This window comes from Cyprinodon variegatus, unplaced genomic scaffold, assembly GCF_000732505.1.
Source record: "Cyprinodon variegatus isolate N-32 unplaced genomic scaffold, C_variegatus-1.0 Scaffold2, whole genome shotgun sequence".
In the NCBI taxonomy this organism is placed as follows: domain Eukaryota; kingdom Metazoa; phylum Chordata; class Actinopteri; order Cyprinodontiformes; family Cyprinodontidae; genus Cyprinodon; species Cyprinodon variegatus.
The window spans coordinates 1,104,620-1,123,614 of NW_015150455.1; the positions used below are offsets into that span (position 1 = coordinate 1,104,620).

Sequence of the window (18,995 nt, forward strand, 5' to 3'; positions counted from 1 at the left end):
ATATATATATATATATATATATATATATATATATATATATATATATATATATATATATATATATATATAGAGTAATCTTTAACAGTAGTCGCCACTAGATGGTGCCGAAGCTGAACATGACTAGAAAATCTGAAAAAATCAGAATGTTAACAGTGATTTTTATAATCAATATATAGTTTTGCTCTTAGTGTTCAATAAGAACACTAAGAGGTAATTGGATAAGGTTTGATAAGAAATTACATGTTTGCAAATGATATCACACATTTATTAGATGCTATGACACTTGCACAGGGTTTTTTCATAAGAAGTAGTGGCTTCCTGTGCAGAGGGCGGGGCATCTTCATCTGCTTTGTCCAAAACAGACTGAACCACTGTGAGCCCGGCTAAACACCTCTGATCTAAGGTAACAAAACTAGCTTTAAATTAAGGGGAGGACGTGTTTTGATGTTAATTAATGCTGTTTTAATGATAAACGGTAAAGGAAATTGGGCTTTTGTTTGATGCTAGGTGGTTTTAGCTACTTTAAACGTTTAACTAAAGTATTTAAACCGGGTTTTACTTTATTCAAGTGTGAGGAGAAGTGGGCGGAAGTAGGGTGGATTGACAGGTATCCACAGGTGGAGTTTGACTGACGGATAACAGGAATACATTTTCTTTCACTTTCTCCAGGGATTTAGAAATGTTCACCACAGCAACCAAAAACTTTGTGGAGGAGGTGGACGATGGAGGCCTGCTGATCCCGGTGTCCCACCTGAACGACTCCATCGCTGTGCTGACTGTGGTGGTGAAGCGGAAACGTTTCTGGTTCTGGCAGAAACCAAAATATCTTCCAACCGACTTCACCCTGAACGACCTGCTGACGGGGGACACGCCCATAACGCCAGGTAAACCTCACCTGTTTCATCTGAGCATCTGCTTGTAAGAAGATGGCTGCAAATCTGACCTTCTGAAGTACCTTTACAGTTGTGCTGGAGACAGACTTCATCAAATACAGCGGCACCTTTGGAGACAACATCGAGGGGAACGTCAATGCTAAGCTTGTCAAAGCAAACGTGAGCATAGGGGGTAAAGATTCCTCTAAACTCCAGTCATCCTTTGGCAGTTTGAAGAAAGAGGAAGTTGAGGTTCAGAAGCTGCTGCGAGACTCCAAAGACAGGTCAGCTCCACCAGCAGAACCTCCCTTAAAGATCTCTAACAGCAAACCTGATCTGTGCTCAACCATAAAGATTCAGGTCCAGTCAAATATTAACATAAAGACTTTCTGAGAGGTTTTAATGTCAATAACATCTTTTCAGAGAATAATACATTGAAAGTACAGACCACTGAAAGGGATGCTTTTATTTAAATCAGCAATTCCTGACAATATTCCATTATGTTTTGTGTTTCTGTTTTAGAGTGGTGGACATGTCCCACTCTCTGATCCAGCAGATCAAAGAAAAACAGAAACAGGTTCTTTGCATCGTGAAGGAGCGCATCGTGACCACGCAGCCCTGTTCAGTCATCGAGGAGGTGCAGCAGGGCGGGCAGTGCGGAGGGAGCCTGAGCCCCAAAATATCTAAAGTACAGTAGAAGAAAACTTATCACAAACACATGCTTACACTATCTTAACCTGACTTTATGTTGTGTGATGCATTTGTACACTGAGTTCCTCTTTTAGTTTGAACCAACGTAAAGTAGGAGTTAGGTTTCAGTTCTGCACGGAACTGGGAGCGTTACTAAACTATTGGGCGAAAGGAGCTTTACACTGTTCAAGGAAACAGTGTCATTGATTTATCCAGTTTGGTTTGCTTCTTGTTTGTATTGTCCAGCTCAGTCCTCCCTCTCAGCATGCTAAATCTTAAAATTCCATTTACAGGATTTCCAAATCTGGAATATTGTTGAAAGAGGGAGATAATACCCAGATTTTATTCTTCTTCCAACTGGCTACATGAAAATAATCTGTATTTCTAACATTTATTGCAATCCGTGTTTTCTTGTCACCCTAATGCCACTCATCCGTCCACCTAATTAGACTAAAAATCATAAAGGCTGAAAATCTTAAGTCAGGAAGTGTGTCGGAACCATGCCAGCTGCTGCTGGGAATATTTGGGAGTAGAAACAGTCTTTTAGTCAGAATTATGATATTGCAGTTGTTTTGTTATGGGTGTCAGTTGGCTTTAATAAGTCAACTCATCAATGCATGTTTTTCTGAGCATCCTGCTGCCTTGTTATCTCTCCACTAGGTGGCGCTGATGGAAAATGGAAAATTGAGCAAAGACAGCAATGTAACAATGGAGATCCCCACACACACCACTATAGCCTATAGCCTGATTGAGCTGGAGATCAAGCAGGACGGGCACTTTGGTGACAATCCCTTCCATTTTTATAGACTGACTTTTGTTAATTTAATAAGGCATTAAAAAGATCGACTGAGTATTCCAACTGTTTTCCACAGGGTTGTGTGTGATGTCAGGCACCACTGGAGGGTTTGAAGTAGACGGCCATGTTGAGAAGCAGCTGCCGGGCGTGTCAGCAGCACCAGAGGCCTCAGAGAGCCATCTGCTTCAACAGGGTAAAACTAATGTTCTCTTTTTTTTTTACACACTGAAGAAATCAATAATAATTGTTGCATAAAACATCTTTCTGAAGATGTAGGATTATAATAACATGGTAATTATAGTTAATTATGCAGCCAAACGCCTTAAGTTATTCCTCATTTCTTAATGGTTGGATTAAAACTGAGACTTATCTGGCCTTGAACAAGACGTGCTCTGGCTTTAAAGGTTCTCTGCACAGTAACTTCTCTTTTCTGATCAGGGGTTGCTGGCTGTGAATGACAGGAGGCTGAAAACTAAAGGAGATAGAGCTTTTACTACAGTGACCTCCCAGATTTTGGAACTGTCTGCATTCTAACTCGGGATTCGTGGATTCGGTGGTCTTACTTGACAGCTGAAAACTTTTTGCACTATCCATTGGTCTTATTTTGTTCTTCTGAAGCACTTTGTACTATTTTTTCTAAAGATGTTACATAAATAAACATTTATTTACTCAGTCTTTGCACTTATTTTCAGCCAAAAGCCAGACTTTTTAAGGTGTTGGTCTGTGTTGACTCACAATGCGTTCACTACTAGCAGCCTCCATCTAAAGCTTTGTCGGGCTCTTGTACTGCCTTTTTATGGCATTACTTCTCCAGGTTATTTTTTTTACTCCTCACAGTACGTTGCTATAATCAGGTACAAGACTTGTAAGAGCAAAAAATAATGTAGCTAAGGGTTACAGAAAACATTCAGTTATAGATTGTTTGATTAAAAACAAGAAAGTCTGGTTCCTTTAAAGAAAAGAATGAAGAAAACTGGCGCTGCAAGGCTTTTGTGCAGCCCTGTAGTCAGATGCAACACATCCTGTTAAGGTCCTGGGAAAGGCATAAGTATAGTGATGTGTCAAGTGTTTTCCTTTAATCATTCGGGGTATTCAAGCATCTGTCATATGGGCTGCTTATTTTTCTTCTCAAAGCTCAAGCATTAAATTTCCAGGTTTTGTTTGTTCCGCTACTGTTTAAAGTAGCTAAAAATTTAAAGTGAAATTATTTTAAAGTGTATACCAGCAGACATGGGTTGCTAAGAATTCTGGAAATAGAAATATATTAATTTCCCTTTTCTGTTGTCTTTCTCCATATTATCCAGAACTGAAAAATGCTCAAACTGATTGTTTTTTGTTTGGTTTTTCCAGATTAAATAAGAACCATGTTTTCTTTTGTCATATTTAACAGCTTTATTTTGTGCTTGATACATCTTTGTAAAATAAGTGCTGTAAATGTGTTTCTTTCTCCTTAGAACTGCAGAAACTCGAGGATCATTTCCTGCTGCTTTCTGCCCTTCCACCTTCCACCAGGTCGTCTCTGCTCCAGCACATCACAGAGCTGATGCAGGACCCGGCAGCTATCGGGGCACTCCAGAACGCCGTAAGAGACGCACAAAATGTCCTCGGTTTCTTTAACTAAATCAACACGGTAGATAACAGTGGATGCATGTTTTTGTGACAGCTGGAACAGATGTATCAGGATAAAAAAACAAACCTGGATGCTGGATTAATAGAGTCTCAGCAGCAGAAGATCCAAGCAATTCTTGAGGTGCTGCAGCAGCAGTCTAGCGCAGAAGATTCAGCTAGGACATCCATCCTCACTGCATTGCATCTGACTACCAGCGCTTTAGAAGGTAAGAAAGGCCTCCAGTTTGAGAAGGAAAAAAAATACAAGTCTGATCATATTTTTTTTGACCTTGTTAATTAAATTCTTCCAGAGATGTCAGAGGATTGTCTCCCAGTTTTAAGAAAATGTAGTAATCCTGCAACCCTGCAGGCTCTGGAACTACTGGTTAGTGACGATCATTCTACACACATTAGTGTTGCAACTAACTCAGATTACAAACTATATTACTCATTCTTACCTTGCTTCCCCTATGTACGGTCTAGGTGCAGTGTGCATCAGGAAACTCGAAGCCGGCTCTGAGCAGCGCAGCTCTGCCAGATGACGTCTATGAAAGGGCTGAACACCTGTTTGCCTCCTCTAATGTATCTCTAAGCAGAGGCGGCGATGTGGTACAGGCCGAAATCAGGAAGGAGCCAGGAAAACGCCCTCTATTCCTGTGCATCGCCATTAAAAGTCTTGCCTCTTTGGCCCATGACTGATCCAAATTAACCCTCTACAGTATGCTGGATCAGAGGGATTTGTGACTGAATTGTTTTTGAGGGAAGATTGAGGGTTAGAGGTCTTGATCTATAAACTAATATGTTCAAACACAATGGATATCTCCTACAGAGAAGCACTAGCTGATAAATGTGTTCCACCTTTTTCAAAGAGAAAAACATGACCCATCTCAAATAGCTTTAGATAGTTATTTTCCTCTATAAGTATTAAATATTACATTTAATCGTTTTAGGTTTTGACTGTTCTGCCTAGAACACTTAAGGCTGTTTTTTTAAGTACCTCACTAAGAAATGTGTTGGATACAATAATGTCTGTTATTTACAAGCACAGAAAAACAATGTGTCAAGTGGAAGTGAACCGACTCAAAAATAAACCCTTAAGTATTTCATGATTTTATGTTTAGTGTTAAGCTTGTGTTCATACTCTTAATTAAAACCAAGTGAAAAAAATCACTAATTAGTGAAGTCTGTGATTTAAATGATGTATAAACACAGCCCTTGTGTGAAGGTCTCTAAAGGTTTGTTGGTAAATATCAGAGAATGGGTTAGTTTTAAGGATAGATTCTAATCAATCTTCATTAAAAAAATGGAAAGAATAAGGAACAGTTGAAATCCTAACACATGGGAGGAGTAAGAAGATATTTTCCAGAAGCTTCAGACGTGTTAAAGACGTGAGACTGGGAAGAAGATTAAAACCAGACCAACAGTAGAATAAGTTGGATTACAGCAGGTTTAGACCGACTGCAGACATTCATCCAGTGGGTTACTCCCTTTTACACAACTTAAAACCTGATATTAACAACATCCTCCATCAAATCAGACTTTATCCAAATAATGGAAAATTCATATATCATTTTTTCTACTTCACATTTAGTCCAAACATTTAGTCTCACATAAAATTACTTTGCAGATTTGAAATAGACTTTCCAGTGTAAAACAATGTTTAACACGTTCATTTTGTTTTTTAAGTTTTCAAGATTTTGACTTTATAAACCCAAATCTATGCAAAGATGCATTATTGTGATGTTATTACTATGGTATAACCGTATATAGGATTTGCTTACTCTAACAGTCAAAAGAGAAAAAGAAATGAGACCGATCATTAGAAAACACCTGTTACTTTATTAAACATCTGAAAATACATAATCTTAGATCTTGTAAAATATATCTTTTATAAGTAAATCTGAATAATAATTAAAACTGTTAAGTCTTTTTATTATCACATCTAAAGGGATAGTTTGCTGAGATGAAGAAACCTCTTCATGAGCACTGGGTGAGTTAGTTTTTTATAATCTTTTCAGCACAAATGGCACCAAATCCACTATTCTGAGAGTCCAAAACTTTAAACCCTCTACCTGCAGAACACGTAGCATCATAAACAGTAGTTTTTTGTGTTCCAGTGAACACCACAGTATTGCTTTGCTCTGTTTAACTAAAAATGGTGGTCAGAGGGAGAGTTTTCAGACAGAAGGCTGACCTGAAATAATGTAATTACAATTATCAGTCAGTAGATCTAAGTCACAGAAACATGATGAATTAGTGCATTTGTAGTTATGATTTATAGACTGTAAACTTAACACTGAGGTATCACATCCTGTTCTCTGACAGAGCACTCATTTCAGCAGAATAAATAAAACTTTCCTTTACAGATGTGACTGTCTGCAAACTTAAAGCTGATTAAAAGCCTCTTCCGCATAAATACAAATATCCTCTAAAACAAACATAATTGTTACTAAATAAGTACACTTCCTGTGTGTCCGTTATTTTTTTATACAGTTGCATAGTTTACTGGAAAAGAAAACTGGCGAATCAGATTTAAGGTGACTGATGCAGCTTTGTACCACAAGGTTGACGTCCCATAATTCCTGTGTGCAGCAAAGTGTTAAAAAACAAGTTTTTAATTCAAGGCCTGGCAGCTTGGCCGTTGTCGGTCCAGGAGGAGGAGGAAATTCAGTAGACCCAGCTGACTGGAACCCACTGCGGCTCCACAAATAATCGCTCCACGGTGTCTTGAAGCTTGTCGAATGCCTTGTCCAGATTGTCATTGACTATAATCAGGTCAAAGTAGTGGCTGTACGCCCGACGGATCCTGGCGCTCTCATCTACGGTCTTCTTCAAATCGTTCTCCTACATCAAAACAGGGAATCCGGTTATGCTATGATAGCAGAAGCTGCTGCTCAGGAGAAGCAATGATGTCATCAAAATAGGTAAACCAGTTTGTAATGATTACCGTGAGTATTTTGGTAGTGAGGCCAGCATCGACCACAGCTTTGTGCATTTCTCTTAGTGTGTCCAGCTCAGGAGCAGCAATAAAAACCACGAACGGCATGAACTCCGCAGTCCTCAACACTTTTAGGGCCTGTGCATAAACTGTGATGTCATTACTAAAGCCTCAGGGCCACACAGCTCTGCGTGCTGAAGTTAGGCTGACTTACCTGCGGGTTCACATCCAGGATGCATGTGCGGCCAGCCCGAACCACCTCGTGGATGGAGTCAATCTTGGTGCCGTAGAGGTTCCCGTCGTACTCTCCGTGCTCCAGGTATCTGCTCTCCTTGATGTCCCGCTCCATCTCTTCCCGAGTCACGAAACAATAGTTTTGTCCGTCTTTCTCCTCTTCTCTGGGATGGCGCGACGTGACTAAAGCCGGGAAAGTTTAGGAAAGCGATCAAAGCAGAAGCCTTCATTCTCTGTTAAGTTTCTAGTTTATGTAATTCATTGGGATTTTAGTGTACATCATCAGAACAAATGTAATCCAGGTTAGACTGGCACACTCACAGGGCACAGTGGCTCCATATCTAAGAGGATTCATGACAACAAGGCGGTTCTTCAGACTCCTCCTTCCCACCCCCTGGGCTCCAATCAGAACTAGCGTTTTCCTTCGAAATGGGGGCATCTTAGCAACTTCCTCGTAGATCTGCAGCTCATAACGGTCAAACTCTGCTCAAGGCAATGCACAGGCTGAATGAGGACTGTATCATCTCAGACAAATTCAAATGGGAAAAAAAGAAAAACACCAGAAACAATAGTGAGAAACTGTGGTGAAACACACCTGCGTTCTTTGAAGTGAGGTACATCATTTTCTTCTTCTTTTTCTTCGAGGTCAGAGTCCCACAGAGCATTCCTGAAGCACATGCCACCACATGTTAGTGCAAATAGTTTACAAATGAATCCATTAGAGAAACTCAGCAAAGATGTCTGGTAGGGCTGGGCGATAAACTGCTGTTTTTTCTGTTTGCACTGGTGGCTGGTATTTCCTTCCCCTTTAAGACACTGCAGTATATGGGGAATCACATGACTCAAACAATCCAGTCAGAAGCGTAAACAAAGAGATTGGCGGATGAGCCCAGTGAAGAAGCGTCTAACACAGCTGTAAAAAAAATTTATATAATTTAATCCTGTGAAGCTGAGTGAAAGCAGAGATGAAGCTGAGCCAGCAGAGAAGAAGTCCAGAGCGTGTAGGCAAGCCGGTTGTAAAAGAGGGTGTGCAAGTTTAAACGGTGCACATTGTTCTCACTGCATGCTCAGTTCCGTGGCACCAAAATTACACCACAGATGTTGAGCAAAAGAACACAAAATGCAAAGTTTGTCTAAAAACTGGGGGGACAACCCAAAGTAACACATCCAATCTCCATCATTACAGCACAGCCACGCTGTTGAGTTCAAAGATGTGCAAAAGGCTGCATTACCTTTGAGAAAAAATGTTTGCAGGAGAGGAAATATATTTCTCCTGTTCAATAAGACATAAGTGAATGTTTAAAGCTAAATGGGTACAAGACTTTAATATTACATTTAGAGGTAATATGTTATGTGATTTATTAGGTTTATAGGTAAATTATAATTAAAAATCAGTTGCATTTCCTGCACATGCCTTTATTTCTGATAGAGGAGCTGGAGCAATTATCATTATCGAGGTAAAACTGCCCAATTTATTGTGATACTGATTTGAGGTCATATCGCCCAGCCCTAATGTCTGGTATGATGGGGAAACTGGGGAGGTGCCAACCTGTACCAGCGGTGTCCCAGTCTCTCCTCACAAAAGCTTTCCTCTTCTCCTCCAAGACCTGACTAGGAATCAGGCCAGTGGCTCCACCAACAACTTTGCGTGCCTTTGTGAAATAAAAAAATAAATAAATAAAAAAAAAGACCTGTTATCAAACATCTGACTCAAGAAGACAATAACAACTATGACAGAATTTCACTGAATCTTGATTAACAGAACTTGTTATAAGCCCTGGATGGTAGGAAACCCAGGCGATAATGCTACCTCTTCAATTTATTTATTCCTTTGAATACAACACTTCAGCACACAAAAATATAATGGGAATGTTTCTACACAAAAGAAACTATGCAGACTGTTCAATTTCTTAAATTTGTTTCTGACTACAGAACACTGAAAATCAATATCAATCTATGGAAAGAATATATTTCTATAACGAGCAGAGTTTATATATGGACTAAATGAACTAAGGAGGGAAGGAAAAAAAAAGAAGGAAGCAAGGAATGAAGGGCGCAAGTATAGGTGGAAAGAGGGGAGCCCTGCCCTCCTCACTGACCAGAAGTGGTGCTGACTGACAAAGACAAATTTCTGACTGGGAATTTGGGGTAAAATAAATTTAAAAATTAAATTTTTTATTTTGGCATAAATGTTTGAAGCAGCTAATCACAGAATGGATTTACAAAAACACCTTTTCCTCCAATTTACTCACGTTTCTCTATGTTTAATGTCTAAGTATAGTAATATAGCATCCTGGAACATCCCAAATCATGTTAATGTCAGAGTTTAAATCGAGCTGGACATAGAACTCGATGGTAGACCCTTGACTGGACAAATTTCACAGGAATTTCCAGATTATTCAGGTCTACTTATTTGCAATTGAATGAAGTCAGCTTTATTTGAGTCGGATAGGGATGGCTCTAAAATTGGTTAATTCTCATTAATTTCCAATAAAAGAAGATCTTATTTCCATTCCTCCCCCTGCTACAATGTTAAACTGGGACAATAATAGGATAAACTGGCCTAATTTCACAACCACCAAAATGTTTTCGTACTTTTAGTCCATGGCTGAAGACAAGAACGCTACGAAAAACCTGAAAAGCTCAGAAGCTTATCAGTTCTTACATAGCCACAAAGTCAGCTGAGTGCTGGTACACAAATGCAGCAGTTAAGTGAACATGAAAGCATATGTTTAACCAATCAGAGGCTGGGATGGTGCTTAAGGAAGATGGAGACTGCGCTTTTATGGCGGGACCCTGTCAGTCAAGCAGCCACACAGCTGATGTTCTATACTACAGAGTCCATCCCGTCACCACAACGCCATTTATATACATTTAAAAAAAGAAAACTCCCTGTGTTAATTCATGGCACTTTTTTCCCCCCATTTTTCTTGTAGACACACGCACACAGAGACACAAACGAACAAATACAAGCCAGAGATGTGCAGGTCCCCTCAGACAACAGCCACAGCTACTTTAGTCAACAAGGCAGGCTATGCTCATCATGATTGCATTGCTCTTACTGGATCTGGTTAATGTTCTTAATTCTGGTATGACGCCGCGTAAAGCTGGTCTCGTCGTTTAACTGTGTTTTACACGAGGAAGGGGGCAGCTTATGCAGATGGAGAAGACGTGACTCTCTGAGTTATCTCAATATAGAGTTGCCGTCTTCAACCATAACTCAGACTACAAACTCTGCAAGACGCTCCACAGAGTTCTTAGTAGAAAGCACCAAAAAGGTGGTGCCTATAGTACTTAGAAAGCATTTCCTAATTACATGTGAAAACAATTTAAGGAAAGTTTCTGTAATCCAAGTTTCAATCTTGCACATGAATATGAAATCCCATTACTTTAACCTGAGCTTGCAAGTGGATAAAATCTCACTGCAGAGGAGGTCTGTGACTGACTAGAACTTGTCTGAGAAGGTAAAGGTCAGAGAGAAAAGCAGGATTTTTATAAAGGAGTGGCCATGTGCTCCTTTATAAACCAGCCCATGACTCCAGCAGATGTTAATAGTTATTTTTGACCCACCTGCCACCAGTTGGGGTCTTCCTTATTGACCACATGAAGTATGTCTCCTTTGGCAAAGGCCAGGCCTGCCTCTTTACAGGGGATCAGGTTATCTGTGGCAGGGTTGTAGCTAAAGTATGGCTTCAAATAAACCTAAAAGTTAGAATAAAGTGTAAAGTTAAAAAGTAGAAATGAAACAGGACATATTTGACATAAGAAAAATCACACTGCTGGCTTGTCGTCGTTTTTTTTTTTTTTTTTCATAATAGTCTTTGTTTTACACCAGATGGACAAACGCCTTACAAAGAGCTCTAATTTTTTAAAATTAGTCTACTGAATATTTTCCCAGAATTGAGAATAAATTTTGGGAAATGCATGGTGTAATGAGTTAGACCTGAGATTATCACTTTCGGTTCGTTTCTTTTTTGATTTTCTAGAGTCTAGCAAGACCTAGAAATGACTTCTTATCCTTCGCAGACTAAATGTGTCTGCACCATCGTTGCTCATCTGTTCTTCGATTTATTTAGATCAGAGTATCATGTGGTGATTTTTCAAGATCTTTTCAGCTTACTTTATGTTGTCAGATGTTTGCTACTTCACTAATTTCTTTAATTTATTACCTCCCATCTAATTACCTAAAACATTCTTTCAAGGCTTTAAAAAGTTAAACCGCACAGCAATCTCTTGGGAAAATACTTTCTCTCAGCAGCACTGTATCTCAAAAAGAAGAGCTCAAATAAATCTGACGGAGCATTAAATAATGTTTTCTGCTAGCCAGACTAGAAACCTAGAAATATCCACAGCGGAGGGATTACAGGTGGTTTCTGGCAGAGAGGTTAGCGTGTGACATAACCTTACACACTACTGCCAGTGTCAGCTGCTGCCGTGCCTGTTACAGTAAGGACCGGAGGGGTTCCAGTGGTCACAGTGCCCTAGTTAGTATGTAGAGTGTTATTAATAGGTCCTTGTGGACTCGGTTTTCAAGCGCCTGGCATTCTGAACAGCCAGGCAGGCTGCCCCCGGCCCGCTCCTCGACAGTTTCTCCTTATCTCCAGTGAGAATCTCTCAAAGCATTACAGTCTGTGGTTGGGTTAGGTGTATATGAGGGGATACATTTTTAAATAATCAATATGGAGTGTTGGATTCGGCTGCATGTGGCATTCCCTCCCCACCTCACCTGTGGGGGTGCCGGCGTGTCTCTGTAGCTGGGCAGGACCTTGAGTGTGACGCTCCCACTGCAGTTTTTCAGGATCTCCTGGAGCTCCTGGGGGTTGCTGCCCACTGCCTGACCATTGACCTCTTGGATGATGTCCCCCGTGTGCAGCATGCCCTGTCTATCGATGGAGCTGCCATGCAGGATCCGCGTGATCACCATCTCCTGGTTCACCACGCGGAATGTCACTCCCTGGAAGAGAGCACGAGCTGCTCAGGGGTTCACATCTACAAGCAGTAAATTAGACGTGTGGCTCATCTCAGAGTTCGACCAGCTGAACGGAGGCACGATAAATCAGAAAACATGTGGAGAGGATGGCTATTAAGCTCACCAAAGGCTCCCCGGCCTTTTTCTGAATACCGATCACCCTCACAGCATCAGCTGGCATCAGGGAACTTGGCGAAAGGTTGCTGTTAGCCGAGGCGTTGTGCACTTCGTATGATTTAACAGCCACTCTGTCATGAGCTTCTATTAAAGACTGAAACGGGACAAAAGGGAAAAATAAAAACCACAGTAAACGGTTGAACTACTCCGACCAACGGTTACTTCATCCAATAAGAAATAATCAACCACTCCTACACTAAGCATTACTAAAGAGTGAATCATTTTCTAAGCATATCTTGTTTTTGACCGGACTGAATGATGACCTACTAAAGGAAGACATGACTCACTATTATTGCTTCCCTTATAGCAATAAAATGAAACCAGCATAATTTAGAGCAGCAATTATGCAAACATAATGGAAGATCTTCCTGCTCTACTCTATACAATTAGTCCATCCTTTAAACCTTGTTTGAAACTATTGCTAATTACTTAGTTTCATTTTAAAAAGTTTAAAGAAATATGCTGTTACCCTACTTACAGGACTTTGTTTAGCATATAATGCTGTGAAACTCAAAATACATCATATCTCCAATAGACCAGTTTGAGAAAAAGACCCCAAAAAAGCTTTAAATATCACTCTTTCACAAGTTAGAAAAAAAGGGCTTTGTAAGTAAACCCTTAGCACAAATAGGATTACAGTCTTCAGACCCTGAAATGAGGCTCCTGCAGGATTCTGGCGAGCTCAACGGCAGCCGGGTCTTGTTCTCCGAGGTTGTTGAGAGAATCCAAGATCTCTGTGACCAGCTGAACGTTGTCGTCTCCCACCGCTTCAAGCTTGACTTCCTCCAGACGCTCGTGGGCCTAAATCCATAAAACACCAGAAATAAAAATATGGGAGAATTATCCTGCCATAATGCAAGAGCACATAATTTCAATTTGAGAAAAGAATTTCATCTTCTTGCAGTCAAAACTTATAATGCTCACATTACATGCGCTCTTTCTCAAATATTTTCTCTTCTCTCTCAAATCTTTGTTTCTTCTCTCAGATTTAATGCTTCTTGCACAGATATTTTCTCCTCTCGCACAAACCGCGCTCTGCTCGAGTTTCAGATACGCTCGCAAACCCGTAGGCTCTGCTTGCGGATTTTTTTTGCTCTCTCTCGGATTGCAGTATGATCATCGCCTAGCAACCTTTCCAGCAAATAGAAAGGGTGCGCTTGTTTAACCCTACTGAGTGTGCCTGTGCTACTATGCCACTTATAAGAGCGTCGGCTGAAACTGCTATTTACAGTACTTTTGTGGCTCGATTCAGCAAAGTTCAGTACTTATGGATAACCCAAACAATTCTGCAGAAAGTAGTTTTAAACAATTAGTGGTTTGTTATGTACAAAAGCAAAGAACCGACATATTAAATTATTATCTTGAAATACTTTGTTAGTATTGATTTCAAAATGTAGGGGGAAAAAAAAAATTTTTTACAAAAACTTAAAATGTTGGATAGTTATTTCCAATTATTATTATGGTGTTATGTGTCCAGTCAGCTTTCTTATTGACGTGAACACCCAGGTATTTGAAACTCTCCACAGTTTCTATGTTTCTATGAGTAACAGTCGACTAATCTCAGATATCAGAAACCTTCTTTTTAGTTTAGCTTTTGTATCAACTTTACAAAAACAATAATACCCAGAGATTCCTCTTCCTTTAAACCACATTAGGGCTGCAACTAATGATTATTTTGCTAATGGATTGATCAGTTTTTTTGATTATTAATCACATAGCCAAAGGTTCCTTAAAGAACACTTTTTACAGAATTTAATCTAGTAAAACTAAAACTTTTACTGCATAGAGCATATTGACAGATGAAAAAGTGTTTTTAGTCTTAAATGCAAAATATTTATAGATATTTTTTTTTTTTTACATAGCTGGAATAGCTTCTACTCTAAGTGGGTTTCGCTGTCAATGTTTTGAGGTTTCTACACTACAGTTAATGATTAATCGATTACTCTATTAGCTGACGATTATTTCAATAATCGATTAATCACCATTAATGGTTTCAGCCCTACATGACATATGGAATCACTGTAGGCGTTAGGATTGTGCTTCACCTTAGCAAGAGAACGGACAATGGGGCTCTCCATGATTCCTTTGAGGAAGATGAGGTCAATATCTTTGGCTGCAGTTCCTGATGGGATGTCTTTAAGGTTGTCAAGAACCTGCTGCATGGCTGCTGAAGAACAAAGATGTCTCACATGAACCAGAACAACAGAATGTTGGCTTAGAAAGGAACGACTTGAATATCTTTATAAAAACAGAAATAGCCATTTAGTGTGCTTTCTTTTTGGGCTTACCTGAACCCAAATTTGCATTGGCTACAGTCATGTTGTTCATTCCTCAGTTCAGGATGGTCCAACTCTCCGTCTAAAGCTGCCCAACTGCCCGTTTACAGAAACCGGAGCAAATGGAGAGCTGAGGGATGAAGGAAACCCAACAAGTCAGAATAGTTTATGGTAAGATAACTATGATATACAAACCATAATCTGACATTAACCAAGCTGACATGTTGTACTAAACACAGATACAAGTGAAATAATGAGAGCAAGTTTAAGAGCACGAAAATACCATTTTCTTTTGTATTTTCTGTGAAATGACAAAGATGACAATTGAATGAGGACTGATGGTTGTTTCTTCCCTTTGGTTAAAGGTTGCACCAGTCCCTTACACACAACAGAGGCCTTCTGTCCTCACATTCTCTCCAAACAAATTTACAACCTTTTTAGTAAGGAGTTGCAGTTGTAGATGTGCTGAATTGTAACTGTATAGCACTATGTACACTTCTAAAACATAATAAAAGCAGCTTTCCTTGTGTATTGCTAAAACAAAACCAGCTTGGTTTTCCAACACAAGCTGCAGGACCTTGCATGTGTTGTGTGTTTAAATCATCACAGCAACAGGCTCTGCGAGACACAAAAAAACAAGCATCTGCCTTTAACAAAAAGCGGAAATAAAAACAATCCAGTAAATATAATCAGTTCTTTGAAATTGTGCTTTTGAATATTTAATGCAGATTAAAATGATAAACAACTTCAATTTCTGACAAAGTCACTTAAAGTAAATTACATAAACAGCCCTTACCTATTAATACGGAAACTAAAACATTGCAGTCCTAATTTAAAAGAGATGCAACTTAAAGTCTTCTCTTTGGGACGGTTGTTTCTGCCTTTTTTATAATGAACTATGATGAGGAGTATTGTGTGCAGTAGTAATCTTCCTATGTGCTCTGACTTGTCTGAAATGTTTTGCAAACAAAAGAGGGCCTTACTAAACACTAAACATTATGTTCTCTAACAGCTTCATCTGGTAAGTAAAGGCTGCTATTAAGGTGACTTGTTTTTTTTTCTCAACTTAACACATTGATATGTATGGAAAAAAAGAGGACTAGAAGAAATAATCAGACCTTTCAAAAATCTGGTTAGCCTCTCCGGCCATCAGTTTTTGCATCGTTTTGCCAAGAAGAGAAAAAAAAATTACACAAGAGGTATAACTGATTTATATAGACATATTTATACACCAACCTCCACTAATAAACAAATAGTGCTGCTGAATGTACCATCACAGTGTGAGATGTTATATTTTACATGATCCTGCCAATCAAACTGCCTCCAGTCTTTGTTTACAGCAGCATTAATAAAGAGAACAGCTATAGCTTTAAGAGTAGTTTTAATCAATAGGTAGTGCTGCTAATACCAATTTTTCTCCTTGTTCAACGTCCAGTCTGCCTTTTTTAAAAAGGGATTGAATAGGCTATTTAAGTAGTTCTTTATATATATTTTTTTTTTTTTAAAAGAAACAGAAATATAGAAGCTGAAATCTTAATAAAGGTCACCTTAAATCCAACAAACAAAAAAATAGAGCAAAGAAAAATCAAGGAATCAAAACATTCTTTCCACTGTGCATGTCTCTAATATTGATTCATCTCAGAAATGTCCAAGATTCATGCATTTACACACTAAATATATCAAGAGTTCTTAGTTTTTATATATTTGCGAAGAGAAAAATATATTCTTTAAAAAAAAAATTCTGTAGGCCTATTTGACTAGATCATAAATCAGAGTCAGTTAAGGGTAAATGCTGGGCGAAGGTTTTAGTAGTAGTACCAAGTCTTAAGTTTCTCATGGGGAATATCGGCGCTCAGTTCTTTAGGGTTTGTGAGAGAAAAGAAGCAGCTCATGAGTTTTAAAATGTCACCATGTCTCAATGATTACATGTCAGGAGGAAAAGGAGAAGGAAGAGGCTGCTGCTTTACTAATTTTAGCAGGGTAGCACTCAGATGAGTGATGTAGAGGAAAATATTACAATCTTGATCCAAAGTTAAAGATAAACATGGAGATTGAAAACAAACCTAATAAAAACAATAATAATCGTAGAGGGACATTAGGATCATAGTAACAGACGACTGATCTCAGATATCAGAAATCTTCTTTTTAGTTTAGCGCTGCACTGATTTCTACGGAAGATCTTTACGGATTAGGCCCACTGAAAAAAATTACAAAGTTAACTGATTTTTTAATTTTATCTCTTTATAATATAAGAAAAAAGTGAGAATTCAGACTTCTTTTCAGAATTATGACCTTTTTCTCACACTTATGACTTTAATCTCAGAATTATGACTGAATTCTGACAGCTAACAAACATGTTATTATCAAGTCGTAGCCATGGCTGTTTTAGAGACTAAAGTAGCTCTCTTCTTTTAATCACCTTCTGCTCTTCCATTAATGCAATAGCATCACTGGGGACCCCTTGGGCACGTAAAAAGTCACCTAATTCCATCATTTTCCACCAATGTGTCACTGGCCCTCTAAAACAACTCACATAGTGGTCAGTGAAGCTGAGTGCTCCTACATCTCTTCCTTCATGGTGCCCATCTACATTAAGATCCAACATTCTGAGATTAAAGTCAGAATTCTGAGAATAAAGTCAGAATTCTTAATTTGATCCCCTATTAAACTGAAATAATATTTAAAAACCAGTTAACTTTTTTTCCCCAGATGCCCTAATCCTCTTTCGTAGATTGCAGTTTTCTGCACTGTAAAAAAAAAACAAGTTATGTATAGATGCCAGACCTTTCTGAATGTTTGATTTCAATATTTGAATTTGATCGCAATTTTACCAAAATTATAAATCCCAAAGTATCTTTTTAAAAGCATCATGCAACACATCGAGTTAAATGCATAAAAGTAACCATACAGGGTGTAAAGTCATTCAAACATTTGAAACTGATTGAAATATTCAGCATACTGCCTTCTTCAGAGCTCCGCTGTCAAAGCTACACGTGTTTTTCGCTGCTACGATAAGTAGCCTCTGCTGGCTAGCGGAAGAAAAAACTGTCACATTAACAATAATGTCCGAACATTTCATGCAACTTTGATTTTATATGTGTAAAACTAAGTGATGTCAGGTGTTCAGCTGTGCTATTTTAAACGGTGACTCTGTTTAAATGTGCAGCCCACATGTGTGCAGGTAAAATAGCAATGCTAACAAGTAAAAAACTGCTAGCTAAGCGAAGTGAAATTTATCTCAATGTGACAAATTAAACGGTTAGGTGAACATTAAAAGGGAAATAGGAGAGTTAGACCAGCTATGTTCGAGAGGTATTTATCGTTTCCAGGCAGTTAGCAGCGAGGTAAAGTTAGCTGTTATCCTGCTAGCGTACAGCTAGCTAGTTAGGCGCTTTAACGGTTGCTCCGCGTTAGCGGGATTGATTAAAACTAACAGCAAATTTAACGATGAGACACTTAGTGTCTATTATTTCTAATGGGTTGTGACTTACTCAATGTACTGAGGTCGACGGCCGGCTGGTCAGGCTTCCATGATTTCCTTTATTTCCGATCTCTCAGGTAGCAGTGACCGCTGATTCATTCCCAGCCTGCCTCCCAGCCTGCTTCTGTCCTCCTCAGGCGGTGAATGTCACTCATTACTGCTCATCCAGGATATCCAATCCATTCAAACCCGCCACAGAAAATATGTATATAACTATATTTAATCAATATGCTTTAAATTTTTTATTAATTAGAATGTTTATATGCAGCTCCCTCATTTTATTTTGGATAGTGGTCCTGCATCACCCCTCTCAGACTCACCCCCAACTGTTTTATTTACATTTTTTAGTATATTAAAGTGCACAGATATTAATGCATTTACTCTCCTTTCAGCCTGGAAACGTCGGTTATTGAAATTGTATGTGACACCAAAAGGAAACACGGGAATTGTAAAATTAGTCTTATATTATAAGACCCCTTGAGTCAGGTTTTAAAATATTATATATTATATAATATTATATATTATATAATAATATAATCGCTTAGCTAGCAGTTTTTTACTTGTTAGCATTGCTATTTTACCTGCACACATGTGGGCTGCACATTTATAAAATATTATATATTATATATATATATATATATATATATATATATAAATAATTATTATTATTATTATATATTATATATATATATATTTATTTATATTAAAAAGCCGCAGAAAAAAGCTTAAAGAAATTTCTAGTGACTGAAAAAAAAAGAAGCTCAGAGTTACGTTTTGTCAGATATGACTTGTTTGCATGTCTATGTAGAATAAATATACATAAATACATACAATCCCTTTAAAATGAATATTATAATTAATATTTCAAAGTGCACAGATGTTAATTCACACACACACACATATCTATACATACATATATATATATATATATATATATATATATATATATATATA

At 38.5% G+C, this 18,995-nt stretch overlaps 2 protein-coding genes across 4 annotated transcripts; one reads left to right on the forward strand and one right to left on the reverse strand.

Annotated features, from left to right (window-relative positions):
• Positions 1-330: 330 nt before the first annotated feature.
• On the forward strand, positions 331-5,116 carry dfna5 (deafness, autosomal dominant 5). Its single transcript, XM_015404047.1, has 10 exons — positions 331-403; positions 670-884; positions 964-1,156; positions 1,395-1,560; positions 2,223-2,343; positions 2,435-2,551; positions 3,813-3,940; positions 4,022-4,193; positions 4,278-4,351; positions 4,450-5,116. Exons 2-10 carry the CDS (start codon positions 680-682, stop codon positions 4,663-4,665), a joined length of 1,392 nt encoding a protein of 463 aa, XP_015259533.1. The 5' UTR covers positions 331-403; positions 670-679; the 3' UTR covers positions 4,666-5,116.
• A 683-nt stretch (positions 5,117-5,799) lies between these two features.
• Positions 5,800-18,186, reverse strand: LOC107082358 (MAGUK p55 subfamily member 6-like). Of its 3 annotated transcripts, none has more exons than XM_015371019.1 (13): positions 18,052-18,186; positions 14,573-14,690; positions 14,330-14,448; positions 12,933-13,085; positions 12,232-12,378; positions 11,865-12,092; positions 10,709-10,840; positions 8,688-8,790; positions 7,734-7,805; positions 7,460-7,621; positions 7,119-7,321; positions 6,914-7,042; positions 5,800-6,810 (listed from the first exon to the last, which is right to left on the reverse strand). In XM_015371019.1, exons 2-13 carry the CDS (start codon positions 14,610-14,612, stop codon positions 6,634-6,636), a joined length of 1,665 nt encoding a protein of 554 aa, XP_015226505.1. In that variant the 5' UTR covers positions 14,613-14,690; positions 18,052-18,186; the 3' UTR covers positions 5,800-6,633. The 3 variants fall into 3 exon arrangements, with proteins under 3 accessions (XP_015226505.1, XP_015226496.1, XP_015226514.1); XM_015371010.1 differs by having other exon boundaries at positions 14,330-14,451; XM_015371028.1 differs by lacking the exon at positions 5,800-6,810 and having other exon boundaries at positions 6,913-7,053; positions 14,330-14,451.
• Between the last annotated feature and the right edge of the window lie 809 nt (positions 18,187-18,995).

Excerpts from the sequence above, each read along its gene's own strand:
- LOC107082358 (XM_015371010.1), bottom strand. The coding sequence starts at position 14,612 with ATGAACAACATGACTGTAGCCAATGCAAATTTGGGTTCAG. Across the intron at positions 12,379-12,932 it reads TGCAGGAGCCTCATTTCAGG|TCTTTAATAGAAGCTCATGA; the intron begins GTCTGAAGACTG and ends GTCCCGTTTCAG. Across the intron at positions 10,841-11,864 it reads ACACGCCGGCACCCCCACAG|GTTTATTTGAAGCCATACTT; the intron begins GTGAGGTGGGGA and ends TCTAACTTTTAG.
- dfna5 (XM_015404047.1), top strand. The coding sequence starts at position 680 with ATGTTCACCACAGCAACCAAAAACTTTGTGGAGGAGGTGGACGATGGA. Across the intron at positions 1,561-2,222 it reads TGAGCCCCAAAATATCTAAA|GTGGCGCTGATGGAAAATGG; the intron begins GTACAGTAGAAG and ends TCTCTCCACTAG. Across the intron at positions 4,352-4,449 it reads TGCAGGCTCTGGAACTACTG|GTGCAGTGTGCATCAGGAAA; the intron begins GTTAGTGACGAT and ends TGTACGGTCTAG.